Below are 19,077 nucleotides of genomic sequence, written 5' to 3'. Positions count from 1 at the left end.
GACTGCACGACATTGATGAGTGAGTGAGCTGAGGTTTTCAGGTTTTAAGTTACAAATTTGGGTAAGTAACAAAATAATACATCAGGAACTCGAAGGACTGGAAACGGGAGGGGAAGGAGTATCTATGAAACAATAGCTTTTCCCACTAGCAGTCGAAGGAAATAGTGTAAGTCTATTATGAAATCACTGCGGGAACTGCAAAGAGACGTGATTGAGAGCGGTGACCGGTGGGGAGGCAGGACCCAGTTTTAATGTCATACAAATGATTGTTTTGTTTAAAAGGAATGAGGAAAAAGTTCTATTGACCAGCAGCAAAATGTGTTCAAAGGAGCAACATGACCATTAGATATCCCAGTGGCTTCTAGCTGTTTTGTTTTAGAAATCTTAGGCAAAGAAGCACTTCAGTGATGGGAAATTACTAAGTGTCATTGCAGATATTTTATTACCTGAATGTTAAATGTAGACTGTAACTGTTTTAAATCTTCCTAAACTTGCCCATATGTACGAGAGGGGGAGGATTGCTCAATGTTGATATAAACTCGATTGCCTTTCTCTTTAAGATATTAGATTTTTTTGAGGTAAAAAAAAAAAGTGAACTTCTGTGAGGTTTTACTCAAAGACTTAAGATCCCTGGAATAATCTAGAGCTTACTCTATTTAATACAATAAACTCTTATGCAAAAATTTCACTTTTTCCGCAAAAGAACACATCTCTGCTTTTACAATCCCAGTCACTGAAAAACAACGTTAATTGTACATTAGGGTGAGACATACCCGTTTCCAAGGTCCGGGTAACCAGGCCCCAGGATCACATCCCACAAGGTTGTGTGGATGTTTCCAGGCTCTGGCCAGGATGTGAGCCATGGAGAAGGGTGGGGGATGGAGCCAGGCACTGCCATGTGTCTACGGTGCCATCCTGTGGTTGTGATGCTGTATTAGAGCATGTCTTCATTTTCTCCTCTCTAGGAAGGCCCTTTTGTCTACTTGTCTTTAGTAGGAAACGTTGCAAATTCCGATGGCTTGATTGCTTCTTTATGTAAGTAATTTAAAATGTTTGTGTTTGAAATGTTGGAGGAGGTTTATTGCAAGTGTGACTGTCAAATAAATGCCTCTATCACATATTGTATCATTTCATTTATATGAAATGTCCAGAAGAGGTGAATCTGTAGAGACATTGTAGATTACTGGTTGCCTGGGAATGAGGGTAGGGGTGGGAGTGTTGGGGGGAAATGAGGAGTGACTGCTAATGGGCACAGGTTTCTTCTTGGGGTAATGAAATGTTCTAAAATTAGATTGTGGTGATTCAAATCTGTGATTATACTAAAACCAATTCTTTAAATAGGTAGATTGTGTGGCATGTGAATTATATCTTAATAAAGCTGTATGTTAATATTTGAGCCTGGGCAACACAGCAAGACCATATCTTTAAAAAAAGATTTTTAAATGAGCCAGGTGTGGTGGTGCACACCTGTAGTCCCAGCTACTCAGAAGGCTGAGGCGGGAGAATCTTTTGAGTCCAGGGGTTCAAGGCTGCATTGAGCCACAGTTGCACCACTGCACTCCAGCCCAGGTGACAGAGCAAGAGTCCATCTCTAAAAAACAATACATAAAATAAAAAATGTTGCTAGTGAGTGGCTGGGTATGGTGGCTCACGCCTGTAAACCCAGCACTTTGGGAGGCCGAGGCGGGCAGATCACAAGGTCAGGAGATGGAGACCATCCTGGCTAACACAGTGAAACCCCATCTTTACTAAAAATACAAAAAATTAGCCAGGCATGGTGGCGGGTGCCTGTAGTCCCAGCTACTCAGGAGGCTAAGGCAGGAGAATGGTGTGAACCCAGGAGGCGGAGCTTGCAGTGAGCCAAGATCGCACCTCTGCACTTCAGCCTGGGCAATAGAGCAAGACTCCCTTTCAAAAAAAAAAAAACGTTGGCAGTGAGTGCAGATGGAAGAACTTGTGGCATTTAACCTGGGTGCTTTTCCCATACTTTTAATATCAACTTTCTTTTTATTGTACATACTTTTTTGTGGTCTTACAGATCCTTTCCAAAAGTCTTCTTGCTCATTGTCAGTCAATTAGCATCGATGTCCTACCATGTACTGTGTCAATACCGACATTTTTTTTTTTTTTTTGCCACTTTATAAAACTGCCTTTCTCAGGATAACTGCTTTCAGCTTTTGCTTCTGAAACTTTGCATCTTTTTTTTTTTTTTTTTTTTTTTTTTTTTTGAGACGGAGTCTCACTCTGTCGCCCAGGCTGAAGTGCAGTGGCACGATCTTGGCTCACTGCAAGGTCTGCCTCCCGGGTTCATGCCATCATTCTCCTGTCTCAGCCTCCCGAGTAGCTGGGACTACAGGTGCCCGCCACCACGCCCGGCTAATTTTTTGTATTTTCAGTAGAGATAGGGTTTCACCATGTTAGCCAGGATGGTCTCGATCTCCTGACCTTGTGATCTGCCCGCCTCGGCCTCCCAAAGTGCTGGGATTACAGGTGTGAGACACCGCACCCATCCTGCTTATCTCATTTCTTTTCGTGACTCAGAAATCTAGCTAGGATCTGTGTGGGGGACTCCTGTTTACCACTAGTGTTAGGAAACATCTAGAGAATTGAGCAGGCTCATTAGTACTTCCCAAAGGAAAAGGTGTCATCTTTGATGCCTCAAGTCCTAGCCAAGGAGTCTGAGTCCCCTTGACCAGAGTTGAGCCATTTCAGATCCAGGGGCCCAGCTGAATGCAGCTATGCACTTTTGATCGGCTGCATTAAACTCTGCTCGGGGATTGCTGGTGAAGCCCAGAGGCTGACGACCCCAGCCTGAGTCATGGCTCCTCCTGCTGAGCGTCCTCTTCTCTTTGCCAGATGCTGTGCTGACACCTCCTCCTCTGGCTGCTCTGCCTGGCATAAGAGAAAGCAAACAGCCCAGATTTGACTCAATCCCATGAAATGCAAATGTCTAACACAGGCTTTCTCCATCATCTTCACATTTACATTAGGCACCTTAAAGAAGTGAAAACTAGCTGGGTGCAGTGGCTCGAGCCTGGAGCCCTAGCTACTTGGGAGGCTGAGGCAGGAGGATTATTTGAGCCCAGGAGTTTGAGTTTAGCCAGGGCAACACAGTGGTACCCTATTTCTAAAAACCAAAATGCAGTAAAAACTCATTTAATGAAGGTGTCCTTTATTTTCATGAAAGTAAAAATCCAGTAGAAAATGTAAAGCAAGTAGTAGTTCCCAGACTCCAGAGTGCCCCAAATCACCTGGGAATCTTACTCAAATGCAGATTCTGATACTGTGTGTCTAGAGCAGGACCTTCTGAGGATGACCTGTGTTCTGACCTTGGCTTCACTGGGATGCAGGGCCGGCCATAAACGTCATGAATACTCAGCGTCTCCTGGTCTCCACTCTCTGGTTGAGGACACAACAGTGGCTCTGGTTGAGGAAATCTACCCTGATCCTTAGTTTGCATCTTTTCCCTGTAAACCTCACCTAAGCCCCGTTATCAGTCACAGAATCAATGGAAATGATCACATCATCAGGCTCTTTAATGCTCCTGTTTGCCTTTTTATTGTTTCAGTGTTTAATAAGCAAAGAGATGGTCAAAGTTTAGCAGTAGAGGAGATACCAGAGGGACTGCCAGAGGGAGATGCCACAGGGAGATGCACTGGGACTGGTGGATTCCAGGGCCCCTTACTGTCCGTCCCCTACCTTCCTCTCAGGCATTCACCTTCCCCACTGTCAGCTCTGCTAAACTGTCTGTAGATTCAGACACACTATATTCTCTCAGCTCCAGGCTTTGCACATGCTCCTCCCTGAAACACCCTTATTTTTCACTCAGATTTGGAGTCACCTCTTATGGTATAAGGCCTGAAATTAGGATTCAGTATTATGTCTGCTTTTTTCTTCTTACTATTATTTTAAACAGAGTCTCGCTCTGTCTCCCAGGCTGGAGTACAATGGCTCAATGTCGGCTCACTGCAACCTCTGCCTCCCGGTTCAAGTGATTCTCCTGCCTCAGCCTCCCTAGTAGCTAGAACTACACGTGTGCACCACCATGCCGGGCTAATTTTTGTATTTTAATAGAGACAGGGTTTCACCATGTTAGCCAAGCTGGTCTCAAACTCCTGACCTCAAGTGATCCACCTGCCTCGGCCTCTCAGAATGCTGGGATTACAGGTGTGAGCCATCCTGCCTGGCCAGGATTCAGTATTATGTCTGTTTTGATATCTGGTGAGATCCAGGGGGGGCCTCAAATGACCAAACGGCAAGTCTCCCTCCCCACTCTGCTTCCACATATAAGGTTCCCTAACCAGATAGCTCCCCCTGTCAAGGGGAGCAGGCGCAGTGCCTGCTTGTCCCCTCAGTAGCAGGTTTCAGTTCCCACCAGTCTGCCCATAGAATTATCCAAACAAGCCAATCACATCCTTTCTCGGGAACCAGGGCTCAACCCACCCCCTCCTCTTGTTACTGCAAAGCCTGCCTCTGTGGGCCCTGCCCGATCACTGTTCCCAGGTACAACCCCTATGTGGCCCTGCATGGCGAGATGTCCTCCTTCCCCAGGCCATGAGTGTATGTGACTAATAAACCTCCTCCATCTCATCTGCCCAGTGTCGGGTGTTGTGTGTTCAGCCATCACCATGGCCCTCAGGCAGAAGTCCATCCCTCACCAACAGGGAAGAGAGGCAGTGATCAAAACACCTCCTCCAGGAAGTCTTCCCTGATGTTCGTAGTCTGGCTTCAGTGCCACTTCTTCCCTGCCCTCGTATTCTCTAGCCACCACTGCCTGGTTTTCAGCCTCACTAAAATGTGGGCCGCTAAGGGCCGACATTTGGTCCTACTTGCAGCTGCATTCTTGGGGCCTACCACAGCACTTCCAAATGCTAAAAAAAAAGACTTGTTGAAGGCTGGGCACGGTGGCCCACGCTTGTAATCCCAGCATTTTGGGAGGCCGAGACGGATGGATCACTTGAGGTTAGGAGTGTGAGACCAGCCTGGCCAACATTGTGAAACCCTGTCTACTAAAAATACAAAAATTAGGCCAGGTGCAGTGGCTCAGGCCTGTAATCCCAGCATTTTGGGAGGCCAAGGCAGGTAGATCACCTGAGGTCGGGAGTTTGAGACCAGCCTGACCAACATGGTGAAACCCCATCTCTATTGAAAATACAAAATTAGCCAGGCGTGGTAGCATGTGCCTGTAATCCTAGCTACTGGGAGGCTGAGGCAGGAGAATCACTTGAACGCAGGAGGTGGAGGTTGCAGCGAGCTGAGATCTGACCATTGCACTCTAGCCTGGGTGACAGAGTGAGACTCCGTCTCGGTCAATCAGTATTAGCTGGGTGTGGTGGTGGGTTCCTGTAGTCCCAGCTACTTGGGAGGCTGAGGCTGGAGGATCACTTGAACCTGGGAGGCGGAGATTGCAGTGAGCCAAGATCGTGCCATTGCACTCCTGGCGAGACAACAGTGAGACTCCTTTTCAAAAAAAAAAAAAAAAGACTTGGTCAATACCTCTTTTTATTCCTGAAGAACTGACATTTTACTTAAGTGATATTTTATTAGATTTAAGTGCTAAAATACTAACTGGTATATTTCACCTTTTGTATGTATATTTAAATTTAGGGGAGAAACGTTTCAATATGACAGTGTTTTCCAGTTAGTTATTGAAGGGCACAGGAGACTCCAGACAGTTGGCTAAGGACAGGTTGCTGACTCTCGGTGGCCTCTCACAGAACATCCCCTCAGCACGTGCCTTGTGTGTTATTCCATTAAATAGCTAATCCTCTTACTGTCCTTTCTCTTAGGACAGCCTTTCGTTAGAAACCTTTGTCCCAGGCCCCGAGGGATCCTTCCTCTGACCTTTATGAGACAAGAGCTGTGTGCTGCTCAGTAGCAGATCATGGGCTCCTCTGTGGCCATCACGCCTCTTCTGGATAATGCGAGATAGTATTAAAGGGGGAGACGAGGTCATCACTTCCATTTTTTTCACTGTAGTCATTTGAGGTCTTAGGACCAGCATGTATTACTTTTACACATTAAGAAAATAATTAAATAATTTTTAATGGCCTCTACAATACCTGGCCATCATTCCAGCCCTAAAAAGACTCTGAGTCATAGTGATCCCAAGAAGAAACCATTCTGATAATGGGTCTGGATGGATCTCTAAGAGCACACTGGCTCCCCAAGCAGCACAGCTGAGACTGTGTGAGGGCCATTGTGAGTCCCCTGTCCCTGTGGGCGGAGACCCCCTCTGCCCACTCTGATTCATTCTGCAGTCCGGGCTCTCTCCTCCCCCCGCTGCCCGCTGTCCCTTCAGCACCTAGTTTCTCTTCTGTTATTAATAAATGTGTTGTTTTGAGACAGGGTCTAGCTCTTGTTGCCCAGGCTGGAATGCAGTGGTGCGATCTCAGCTCACTGCAACCTCCGCCTCCCAGGTTCTAGTGATTCTCTTGCCTCAGCCTCCCAAGTAGCTGAGATTACTGGCATGTGCCACCACGCCCAGCTAAATTTTGTATTATTAGTGGAGACAGGGTTTCACCACGTTGGGTGGGCTGGTCCCAAACTCCTGACCTCAAGTGATCCACCCACCTTGGTCTCCCAAAGTGCTGGGATTACAGGTGTGAGCCACCGTGCCTGGCCAACAAACATGGTTTTTTCTGTTTTGTTTTGTTTTGAGACGGAGTCTCGCTCTGTTGCCCAGGCTGGAGTGCAGTGGCATGATCTCGGCTCACTGCAAGCTCCGCCTCCTGGTTTCACGCTATTCTCCTGTCTCAGCCTCCGGAGTAGCTGGGACTACAGGCACCCGCCACCACGCCCGGCTAATTTTTTGTATTTTTAGGAGAGACAGGGTTTCACCGTGTTAGTCAGGATGGTCTTGATCTCCTGACCTTGTGATCTGCCCGCCTCGGCCTCCCAAAGTGCTGGGATTACAGGCGTGAGCCACCATACCTGGCCATAAACGTGTCTTTTATAAACATGTCCTTCATAGCAAATTTCCCACATCTCCATTATACTTACAGAATTTATATGGAAATTTTGAAGTAAGGAATTACAATGTATTTACCAAGATCATGACTGGAGATTGTCTTTGCAAAATCTGACCATGTTGAATTCTTTTAAAATTCTGCTACTTACGTTGAAGAGGGGGGGGCTGAGGAGGGCGCGTATGTGAAAGCATGCTGGAAACTGAATGATTGGACACCTGTAACCGGCTGCTGTTCTTAGTGCTTGTGTCAGGTGGTGAATGCATTTTGGTCCCAGGGCTTCTCCTGCCTTCCGCTAAGGCATCGTGAAGAACACAGAGAGAGTGGCGATAACTCATTTTATCTCCACCTTAAAGGAAAGAAAGGTCATTTCCATGGACTGTCATAAAAACTGTTGCCATTTGAGTAACAACGTGGATTTTGTCTTTAGGGAAAGAATATGGCAAAGCTGATGCAAGATGGGTTTATTTCGATCCAACCATTGTGTCTGTGGAAATTCTGACTGTCGCGCTGGATGGGTCTCTGGCATTGTTCCTCATTTATGCCATAGTCAAAGAAAAACATTACCGGTAGGTGCCCTTCTTCCGTCCTGCTGGAAGGAGGGGAAACATTATGTGTCCCAACACGTAGGTGACCTTTGGAGTAGGTTGTGACCACATGTATTTGTTAGATAAAAGATAGAAGAATAGAGGCCTGGCACAGTGGCTTACGCCTGTAATCGCAGCACTTTGAGAGGCTGAGGCGGGAGGATCACCTGATCTCAGGAGTTTGAGACCAGCCTAGGCAACACAGTGAGACCCTGTCTCTACAGGGAATAAAAAATTTAAAAATTAGGCATGGTGGCATGTGCCTGTAGTCCCAGATACTTAGGAGGCAGAGGTGGGAGAATCACTTGAGCCTGGGAGGTCAAGGCTGCAGGAAGCCATGATCACGCCACTGCACTCCAACCTGGGTGACATAGTAAGACCCTGTCTCCAAAAAAAAAAACCAGAATAGAAATGAAAATTATTTGATGTAAGATAAGTGTGATGGTGCTACTAGGATCATTTCAGACTTTTCCGAATCAAAAATATGAGAAATATTATTCTAATAACAACCTAGACTCTGTAGAGGCAAGAACGGTGCTAACACTCTTGGATGATTTGCCACCAATACTTTGGAGAATAAAATGGTAATACGTCCATCCTTTTCCCCCCAAATCATTTAAGAAAACTCCTATCCCACTTGACAAAAAGTAAATTAGTTTACATAATTCGGAGTCAGACTTGCAAGATAAATAAGAAATCTTCTCAGAAGCAGATTGTGAAGGGTATGGGGTGGGCAGAGTGCAGAGAGGCCGGGTGCAGTGGCTCACGCCTATAATCCCAGCACTTTGGGAGGCCGAGGCAGGTGGATCACAAGATCAGAAGTTCGAGACCAGCCTGGCCAACATGGTGAAACCCCGTCTCTACTCAAAATACAGAAATTAGCATGGTGGTGGGCGCCTGTAGCCCCAGCTACTCAGGAGGCTGAGGCAGGAGAATTGCTTGAACCTGGGAGGTGGAGGTTGCAGTGAGCCGTGTTGGTTCCACTGCACTCCAACCTGGGTGACAGAGTGAGACTCTGTGTCAAAAAAAAAAAAAGAAGAAAGATTTAAAAAGTATCCATCCTATCAGACTCTGAGAGACTATAAACTCTCCTCCCTTCCTTTTCTTTCCTTAGGGACAAAGTGGCCTGGGGTGAATAGATTGCTATCCTGAGATGAATCCCTAAAACAATGTCAAGTAGGCACAGCTGCATTCAATTTTCCACCATCTTGTAATGAAGAAGTCTTATTTAAAGCTTCCTTCCCCATCCAGTTTTAGAGAGATAGTTGGCAATAAAAATTAAAGTTTTCCTTGGTACCTTGACATATTTTTCACTCCATGACTATGGTTGCAAACTTACTACATGTGCCCATGTGTTTATTATTTCAAACGTTTGTAATATTTGCATTATTGAGCACTTACTTGCCCAGTGCTTGGCTCTTTATCCTCTATCTCACCTAGTCTGCGCTACACTGTTGGAGGAAGGGGTTATTACTCACTCTCCCCTTTTATAATGGCTCTTGGTGAGATTCACAGTCAGGCCTCTCTGTGCTAAGTCAGGTGTCATCTCACTAAATTTCCCTAAGAATGGGTCAGGATCCCTGAGGGTCCTTACTTAACTCTGAGAATAATTTAGAAAGGGCAGTGTTGCTCCCCTAAGGAAAGAATGAGCCTTCATTAATTAGATTGACTTGCCCCCATCAAAATAGCACCACCCAACACCTGAGGCCCAACTTAGGGAGGTTTTCATAGCAAAGACTGTTGATGCTGCCATTACAGACAAGATATCATGACTCTGATGCCAAACTGTGCCAAGCTGGTGGTTCATCCGGGCTTCTTTCTCTCCAACAGGCATTTCCTGCAGATCACCCTGTGTGTGTGCGAGTTGTATGGCTGCTGGATGACCTTCCTCCCAGAGTGGCTCACCAGAAGCCCCAACCTCAACACCAGCAACTGGCTCTACTGTTGGGTTTACCTGTTTTTTTTTAACGGTGTGTGGGTTCTGATCCCAGGACTGCTACTGTGGCAGTCGTGGGTAGAACTCAAGAAAATGCATCAGAAAGAAACCAGTTCAGTGAAAAAGTTGCAGTGAACTTTCAAAACCATAAACACCATTATCTAACTTTATGAGCCAAAATGAATCAAATCTTTTTGTTTGGCCACAATGTGACACATTCCAGTCTACACTTCGATTTTGTATTGGTGCTCCTGAACAACCTTTTTCAAATTGGTTTTAAGGCGACCAGTTTTCGTTGTGTTGTTGTTCAATTAAATAGTGATATAGGGAAAAGAGAACAGATTTGAATTTGTAATAATAAAATGTTTAATTATACATTTTATGGCTCATATTAATTGTTCCACATTAGTAAAACCAGTTATTGTAGAATACTATAGTGTTATATTAATTTTTTATTCCAAAGGACATGTTCTTGCATCATCTTTTAATCTTCTCACTAGTCTTTTTTGATTACCAATGTGAAACCAGAAATGAATTGAAAGCTTCTGTTTTTATATTTATACTATTTAAAATTTGTGAACCCAACAAAACATGAAGATAGGAGCTGGTGAGTGAGCTGACTCCTCCTGAGTAAATGGGTAAGCACTGGGGGCCCACGCAGATAGAGGATTGATTTATATCTGTCCTTTTTCAAGGAGGAAGATTGAAGATGCCTTGCAGAAATACATAATACATTATAATGAAAAGTAAATCAGGAAATAGGAACACAGGGAAAGTGAGAGTGAGAAATAATAAGATGAACATGACATAAATATGCAAAATGCATGCCCTAACCTTCTACAGAATTGAGAGAAGGAAAGCACCAATTTGGCACTTACCCTCAGCACCAAGAGGGATGTGTGATTACATTGTGTTTCAGAAAACACTTGTCTGGGAGATGAATTAGCAGTTCTGTGGTGGCTGGGGAGCAGGTACTTACATTAACTTGTTCAGCGTTTGCCTTTCTTACTGGACTCAAGCTCACAGATCTGATCTCTGCCTTGCCCAGCACATAGACCAGGCCCTTGGTTATGTTGTGGCAGATGCTGTAGCTCTGATAGCTCAGTCTGTGTTCCACTCTCCTAGGTTGGCTTCCTACCCTGCAGAGGCTGCAGGCCCTGGTCCCAGATGCCAGATTGGTTTTACCTTTCAGAAGTACTTGAGAGATTTGGAGGGTGAAAATACAGAGGCCACTTTCTACTGTTTCCTTTCTCTCTCTTTCTCTCTCTGTCTCTCTCTCTCCTGTCTTTTTCCCTCCCTCTCTCTTTCTCCCCACCACCCCCACTCTCTCTCTCTCTTTTCTGTTTTGTGCAGACAAGTAAGGTCATGGAAATGTGAGAGTTTGGCATTAGTATACAAAGTGTCCAACTCCCTGGGGGTCAAGAGGCAGTCAAGGCTGGAGCAGCAGGAATAAAAGGTCTGTGGGCTGAGTGGCCCCAGTGGTGGCCTCATTGGTAGTGCTGCCCTTGGGGGTGGTCCATTCTGTGGTCATCCCGTAGTCATCCTCAGAGCTTAGCCAACCGTCTATATCCTATAACCCAGCAATTTGACTCCTAGGTATGTACCTCACAGAAATGCTTAATATATACACCAAAATGGCAGCATTATTCATAATAATCCCAAACTGGAAACAATCTAAATGAGTAAGTTATATATACATAAATGGATTACTGTACAGCATGCCCAACAACCAGCTGGGCATGATGGCTCATGCCTATAATCCCAGTGCTTTGGGAGGCCGAGACGGGAGGATCACTTGAGCACAGGAGTTCAAGACTAACCTTGAGCAACATAGTGAGACCCTCACTCCACAAATGAAAAAAATTAGCTAGGTTTGGTGGCTACTCAGGCAGTTGTCCCAGCTACTCAGGAGGTTGAGTGGGGAGGATTGCCTGAGCCTGGGAAGTCAAGGCTGCAGTGACCCGTGATTACTCCACTGCACTCCAGCTGGGGCGACTGAGCAAGACCCTGTCTTGAAAGAAAATGAACAACCTTCTGCTACTCATAATAACCTGGAGAAATTTTGCAGGCATAATGAGGAGCAAAAGGAGCCACCAAAAGAATACATATTCTGTGATTCTATTGATGTAAAATTGAAAAACACATAAAATGAATCGATGGTGTTAGAAATGAGGATGGCCAGGCACAATGGCTCACACTTGTAATCCCAGCACTTTGGGAGGGTGAGGAGGGAGGATTGTTTGAGTCCAGGAATTCGAGGCCAGCCTGGGCAATATAGTGAGACCTTGTCTCTATAAAACCAAAAATTTTAAAAATGAAAAATCAAGAAATCAGGATGGAAATTGCCTTTGGGGACAAAATGGGTACAGTGCTGGGAGAAGTCATAGGGGCTTCTGGTAATGTCCTGTTTTTTTCATTTGGGGTAGTTATAATTCATGATAATTCATTTGGCTGTACATTTATAAATTGTGTACTTTTCTGTATATATGTTATACTTATTTATTTATATTGAGACAGGGTCTTGCTCTATCACTGGAGTGCAGTGGTGAGATCATGGCTCACTGCAGTCTCAACCTCTCAGGCTCAAGCGAACCTCCCACCTCAACCTCTCAAGCAGCTGGAACTATAGGCATGTGCCACCAAGCCCAGCTAATTTAAATTTTTGATAGAAACAAGGTCTCACTATGTTGCTCAGGGTGTACTTTATTTTTGTTCATAATATCATTTTATTTGGTAATTTATTCAGTCAGATTTTCTGGTTCATTATCAGTAGTTATTTTTTTCTTCCCCATGGGCTGAACTCAGGCTGATGTGTTTTAACCATAGTCAGAAACCTTGATGAGGAAGTGAATTTTATATCACCTGACACGGTTCTGTGTCACCACCCAGATACCATGTTGAATTGTAATTCCCAGTGTTGGAGGAGGGGCCTGGTGGGAGGCGATTAGATCATGAGGGTGGTTTCTCATGGTTTAGCAGCATCCCCCAGTGCTGTCCCATGATAGAGCTCTCACGAGATATGTTGTAAAGTGTGTAGCACCATCCCCTTTGCTCACTCTTTTTTGCTGAGGCCATGTAGGAAGTACCGGCTTCACCTTGCCTTCCACCATGATTGTAAGTTTCCTGAGGCTTCTCCCAGCCATGCCTCCTATACAGCCTGCAGAACCCTAAGCCAATTAAAACAAACCTCTTTTCTTATAAATTACCCAGTCTCGGGTAGTTATTTGTTTATAAATTACCCAGTCGCAGGTAGTCATTTGTAGCAATGTAACAGTGAACTAATACATCATCCATGCACAACTTTTTATGATTATAACAACTGCATTAAGAAAAATACCTTCGGCCGGGCGCGGTGGCTCAAGCCTGTAATCCCAGCACTTTGGGAGGCCGAGACGGGTGGATCACGAGGTCAGGAGTTCGAGACCATCCTGGCTAACACGGTGAAACCCCGTCTCTACTAAAAAATACAAAAAACTAGCCGGGCGAGGTGGCGGGCGCCTGTAGTCCCGGCTACTCGGGAGGCTGAGGCAGGAGAATGGCGTAAAAACCCGGGAGGCGGAGCTTGCAGTGAGCTGAGATCCGGCCACTGCACTCCAGCCTGGGCGATACAGCAAGACTCCGTCTCAAAAAAAAAAAAAAAAAAAAAAAAAATACCTTCACAGTTATTTAATTTGTTCACATTTATGGGATACATGAGAAAATTTGCTGCCTGTATGTAACGCGTAGTGATCATATCCTCCATTTCTTAAAGTTTATTTTTTTTAATTTCTGGTATGAAGACGTGAAAAATGTCTCCAGCGGTCCTCATCTTCATGACAGCAAATTCAGGACACCTCGGGCTGCTTCTAACGGCCTCCCTGGCGTGGGCGGACAGCGCACCAGCAGGAGCGTCTGCGCGGGCCTTCCCATGAGGGATTACCCAGCATGGTTCCAGGGCTTTGCTCTCTGCTGATCTGGCTCAATCCAAGGGTAAACAGAGTGGAGCAAAATGGATGGGCTGCCAATCCTGCCGGCAGTACTGCAAGCATGATTTCTCTCCATTGAGTTTTTGCTGAGTATCGAATGGGAGAGAAATGGGGATTATACTCTGACAGGAACTTGGAGTACAGATCCACTCTACTGCCAAGTAAGGACATCTAAATGACTTCACCATGAAGTGAGCTGGGAGGAGGGTTGGTGTCCCCGTGTGGCAGTTAAGGAGCCACAGGCACTGTGAGTAGAATCCTGTCACGCCCTGACACAGGCAGGTGGGAGCAAGCAGACTGAGGGAATGCTCTAGTTCATTGATCCAAGATGGTATACTTTCCCCCACATTTTAACATTTTAAAAGTTAGGATGCATTTTACAGTTTATGTGTCATAATTTAGTTGGCAGTGGTTTTTTGTTTTGTTTTTTCTTTTGAGACAGGGTCTTGCTCTGTTGCCCAGGCTGGAGTGCAGTGACCTGATCTTGGTTCACTGGAGTGCAGTGGCCTGATCTTGACTTACTGCAACCTCTGCCTCCCAGGCTCAAGTGATCCTCCCTCCTCAGCCTCCAGAGTTGCTGGGACCACAGGTGTGCACCACCACGCCCAGCTAATTTTTGTAATTTTGGGTTTTTGTTTGTTTTGAAGAGACGGGGTTTTGCCATGTTGCCCAGGCTGGTCTTGAACTTCTGGGCTCAAGCAATCTGCTTGCCTCAGCCTCCCAAAGTGTGCGATTACAGGTGTGAGCCACCACACCCTGCCAGTTTTTTCTTTCCAAAGTACAGTACATCTTACGCTTGACAGCATCTTAGATTCAATGAACAAGGCACTGCTTCAATATTGCTTCCCTCTTCAAGCCTCAATATCTCTAACTACTTGATAAACAGTTGGAATGTATTTTCTTTCTTTTTTTTTTCTTTTGAGACAGAGACAGCCTCTCTCTGTCACCCCAGGCTGGAGTGCAGTGGCACAATCCCAACTCACTGCAGCTTTGACTTCCCAGGCTCAAGCAACCCTCCCACTTCAGCTTCCCAGGTACCTGGAACCACAGGCACAGCCACCATGCCTGGCTTTTTTTTTTTTTTTTGGCGGCGATGGGGTCTCATTATGTTGCCCAGGCTGGTCTCAAACTTGTGGGCTCTGGCAGTCCTCCCGCCTTGGCCTCCCAAAGTGCTGGAATTACAGGCATGAGCCACTGCACCTGGCAGAATTTATTTGAAAAGTCTACATTTTGCTTGCGAGCTTTAGAGATCTGTTACTCTGTTACCTTCTATCCTCTCCCCATCACATTGGTTGCCTGGGAGCCAGCCATAGAAGGCATGCTTTAATGAATATATAAAATGATTCACAATGGGTTATGAATAGCTTCTATTGTAGGGAGTGATTTGTGCAAAGAATCCATCCCTCTTTGGATGTGTCTCCCAAAAAGGATGTATTGGACACTTAATCCCTAGTGCAACAATGTTGAGAGGTAGGACCTTTAAGAGGTGATTCGGTCATGAGGGCTGTGCTCTCAGGAATGGATTAATGCCATTATTGCTGAGTGGGTTAGTTATCACAGCAGAGCGACTGCCTGATAAAAGGATGAGTTTGGCACCCTCTTTCTGTCTCTCTTTCAGTCTGTCTCTCTCTGTCTCACGTGCTTGTGCCCTTTTGCCTTTGCACCCTTCTGCCATGAGATGACACAGCAAGAACTCCCTCACCAGACGCAGTCCCTCAATCTTGAACTTCCCAACCTTGAGAACCATGAGCCAGATAAATCTGTGTATTATAAATTATCCAGACTCAGGTTTTCTGTTACAGCAGCACAAAATGGACTAAGATACCTCCCCAGTGTTGTTTATACTGTGAATTTCCTTTGCAAACTCTTTCTAGATAATATTGGGGCAAAAGTTGGCATAATCTATTTAAAAGTGTTTAAATGATGATGTTTGCTTGTATTTAATTATGTGAGCTCTATAACTCCTGAAGTATTTATACTGGAGCTTCAAGAAAAGTCTATAGATTCCAGTATGGAAATGGTAAAATAAAACCTTCTCAAAGAAAGTTTTGATGGAAATCAAAATGAAAAAGTTTGGAGAAGAATCCTTTGTTCTTCATTATTTTAAAATTATTAAAATCCATGTGCTCTTTTTCTTGTTTGTTGTGAACTCTTGAGTTTGACTCTAAAGAGAAGTTATTTATAAAGAGAATAATTGAGCAAAGCCTTGCATGAGAAAAGGTTAACTGTTGCTATCCTTAATTTTTATTAAATGCCTTCTGGCCAGGAGCAGTGGTTCACACCTATTATCCCAGCACTTTGGGAGGCCAAGGCAGGAGGATCACATGAGGCTGGAAGTTCAAGACCAGCCTGGGCAACACAGTGGGACCCCATTGCTACAAAAACTAAAAATAAATACTTTTTAAAATAAAAATAAATAAATGCCCTCAAGGTTATAGGCAGCAGCTGGCTGGCCTAAGGTGTGAGCCAACCTTCTCCACCCACTTCCTTTTTGAGGGCTCTCCGCCTTCTCTCTTCCTTTTCTACTGCCTCAAGTACCACCTTGAGATCTCCAGACCCCAGACCTAACAAAATCCACTTCTTATCACTGTAGGAAAAAAATCACACCCATTCACTAACATCAAGGAGTTAGTAACTGATAATGATTTGATGTATTACCCTTCCTGCATGTATTTGCATTAAAAAAATTATTACTCAAATTGACATGTTCATTGCTGAAAAATGAAAAATTCAGATAAGCCAAAAATAAAAATGATTACCTCCAGTACCATCAGAGAGAAGCACAGTTACCTGTTACAAAATTAGTTTCTTTTTTTTTTTCTTTTTCTTTTTTTTTTTTTTGAGACAGGGTCTCACTCTGTCACCCAGGTTGGAGTACAGTGGCGTGGTATCAGCTCACTGCCACCTCTACCTCCTGGGCTCAAACGACCCTCCCACCTCAGCCTCCCAAGTACCTGGGACGACAGGCAAGCACCACCAAACCGGGCTAATTTTTGTATTTTTTTATATAGACAGGGCTTCATTATGTTGCCTAACCTGGTCTCAAACCCCTGGGTTCATGCAATAGGCCTCCCAAAGTGCTGGGATGACAGGTGTGAGCCACTGCTCCTGGCCACTGTTTCTATTTTTCAAACCTTTTTCTGTGCATTTATTAACATTCTGGTGAGACTCCTGAAGAAAGATTTTAACTCCCCCTTCCTTCTTCCCCTTTCTCTTCCTTGCCCTAAACTTATCGTTCAGGAAGCAGCAGTTCTACGTGTACACACAAAACCAGCTGTGAAAAGTATGACGGAAAAGGCCCCATTCTTGAGAATTTCATGTGCTTACAGAGACTGATAGATAGCAGTGATCATTTGTTTTTGGAAACAAAATGTTTCCTTAGATGCTGATAATGATACAGATCAAGTTGACATCTTAAAATATCTGCCTGGCCACCTCCCAGCTCTTAAAAAGAGATCAAGTATTTTGATCATGCTACAGCCTTAGGTCGTAGGGGTGTAATCCCTTGTCTTCCAGAAGCCTTCCCTGGGTCCCCGAGGAGTTAGGAGGAAGGCACTCTGAATTCTCAGTCTTTGTCTATGTTACTAAAGTGGCCCTGGGTGGCATTCCATTGGAATTTTTGTATATTCACCTTCCCAACTCCACAGGAACACTTAGAATCCTAGAATCTTACATTACTTAAAGGGGCTTTGGCGAGGTCCAGTTTATAGACAAAGAAACTGAGGCACATGGGTCAGATTACCTCCCCAAGGCCACAGAGCTTTTTTTTTTTTTTTTGAGACAGGATCTCACTATGTTGCCCAGGCTGAAGGGCAGTAGTGCAATCACAGCTCACTGCAGCCTCAATCCTAGGCTCAAGGGATCCTCCCACCACAACCTCCTGAGCAGTTGAGACATATGCCACCATACCTGGCTAATTTTTAAATTTTTTGTAGAGATGGGGTCTCACTATGTTGTGTCAGCTGGTCTCAAACTCCTAGGCTCAAGCAATCCATCCACCTTGGCCTCCCAAATTTTGTGGATTTTTTAATGCTCAAAAAAAATCAGCATAAACACATTTCTGATCACTTGGGTCTATTCATTATACTTGAGTAACCACTGAATTTTATTCTTTGCTTTTTTGTCTATGAATGGTCCTGTTTGTATTTTTCACTGCTTGGACCAAGTTACTCACAATGCAGTGCTTTTTCTAGAGAGGTAACCAAAACAAAGGAGACTCTCAGGGCTCCCTGCTTTTCCACATTTGAGCAACACTACACTACAACACATTGCTTCGTGTTCCCCGCTATGGTGTGTTTGTTGATGATGCATTTTAATAATAAGTAACTTAGAAATTCTGCCTTTGCCTCTCATTTCTAGATACATGGTATTGTGCTGAGAGTGAAGGTGAACAGATCTTTAGCATTTCGTGGTTACCTTTTTGGAGTCAGACTGATTTCAGTCCCTGGGGGGAGGATATAATTTGTAAGAACTGGAAGCAGGAAACGGATTTCATGGGTTTGCCCCTGAGCACCCCTGGTTTGAACAGTTTCTCCATAAATTCAGTCCCTGACCTGACATCTGACCACCAATAGCCATGCGCCCTGTAACACTGACATCTGGTGGCCCTAGAGTAGTAGGACAGAAGTTGGGCGGCTGAGCTGTGGTTTTGATGAGATGATCTTATTCTATATAATAAAACAGATGGCTGTCGCTGCACAGGGGCCACCACCCTTTCCCCAGGACCCCCTCCAGTGACTCACTCCCCTCCGCTCACCCCCCACCCACTTAGCACTTCTGGCCCCAGAGGCCTCCAAGCAGGTCCTGTGTCCTCTGAACACACTCCCTCACCCCCTCCCCCACCCTCCCTCACTCCCAGCAGCAGGCAGGCTCTTGATGGCAGCCTGGGTGGAAGGGAACTGATCCCTTGGGTCTGTGTCCACTGCCATGTTGGCCCGGATTCTGGTGCTGGATGGCCAATGATTTATTGCCTCCCAGGGCAGCAGGTGGCTGGGGTATTTTTAGTGTCTAAAGCATTTAGGGGAAGGGTTGGGAGGGGGTGGGGGCAGCCGTGAGGTCTGAGGGAGTTCACTCTTCCAAGGTTTCTGTTCAAAGCCTCTAGGCGGTGGGTCTCCACCCTTACCTCCTTCATGTCTTCCAGCTCTGGGTAAAGGGGTACCCACTTTCAAAATCACACTTCTGTCTTCTTGCGTCTATGTGCCTTTTTCTTTTTTCTAGTCAGCTCAGAAACACACGCTAGAGATGGTGATCCCTTTGGGATGCCAAATTGTTGGGTATCTAGGAAAAGGACTGGCTGTGACTGGCACCCCATGTACATAGTCACTCCACTCCAAAGCACTTTTCTGCTCATTGCATTATCTGATCCTCACTATAATCTCATGAATCCTATGGACAGGGATTATCGAAGAACCTGCAGCAACAAAAGGTGAGCAGCCTGCCCAGTGCCATGGGGAACAGTGGCAGCCAGGCCGCCTGCGAAGGTTGGGGCGGGCCCCAGAGCCCAGGCTGGGCCACCAGGCAGTGCTGAGTTACAATTGCCCCTTGCCAGGGGGAGACTTGACAAGATGTGTAACTGCCCTCATCCTCAGGCTCCGCACCCTAAAAACTGCGACTCCTAGTGC

General features: G+C 45.3%; 1 protein-coding gene across 1 annotated transcript in view; it reads left to right on the top strand.

The window, feature by feature from the left end:
* Nucleotides 1-9,866, top strand: part of EBPL (EBP like) — a 30,720-nt gene extending 20,854 nt beyond the window's left edge. Inside the window, exons 2-4 of the mRNA XM_007960415.3 lie at nt 966-1,035; nt 7,399-7,537; nt 9,386-9,866. Coding sequence (XP_007958606.1) covers nt 966-1,035; nt 7,399-7,537; nt 9,386-9,626 — 450 coding nt within the window. The 3' untranslated portion in view covers nt 9,627-9,866. The remainder of the gene's footprint in view (nt 1-965; nt 1,036-7,398; nt 7,538-9,385) is intronic.
* The last annotated feature ends 9,211 nt before the right edge of the window (nt 9,867-19,077 follow it).

The sequence above is a fragment of the Chlorocebus sabaeus genome, chromosome 3 (assembly GCF_047675955.1).
Source record: "Chlorocebus sabaeus isolate Y175 chromosome 3, mChlSab1.0.hap1, whole genome shotgun sequence".
NCBI lineage: Eukaryota > Metazoa > Chordata > Mammalia > Primates > Cercopithecidae > Chlorocebus > Chlorocebus sabaeus.
Note: the sequence above shows the minus strand (reverse complement) of the source record. Positions and strands in the feature narration are given on the sequence as shown.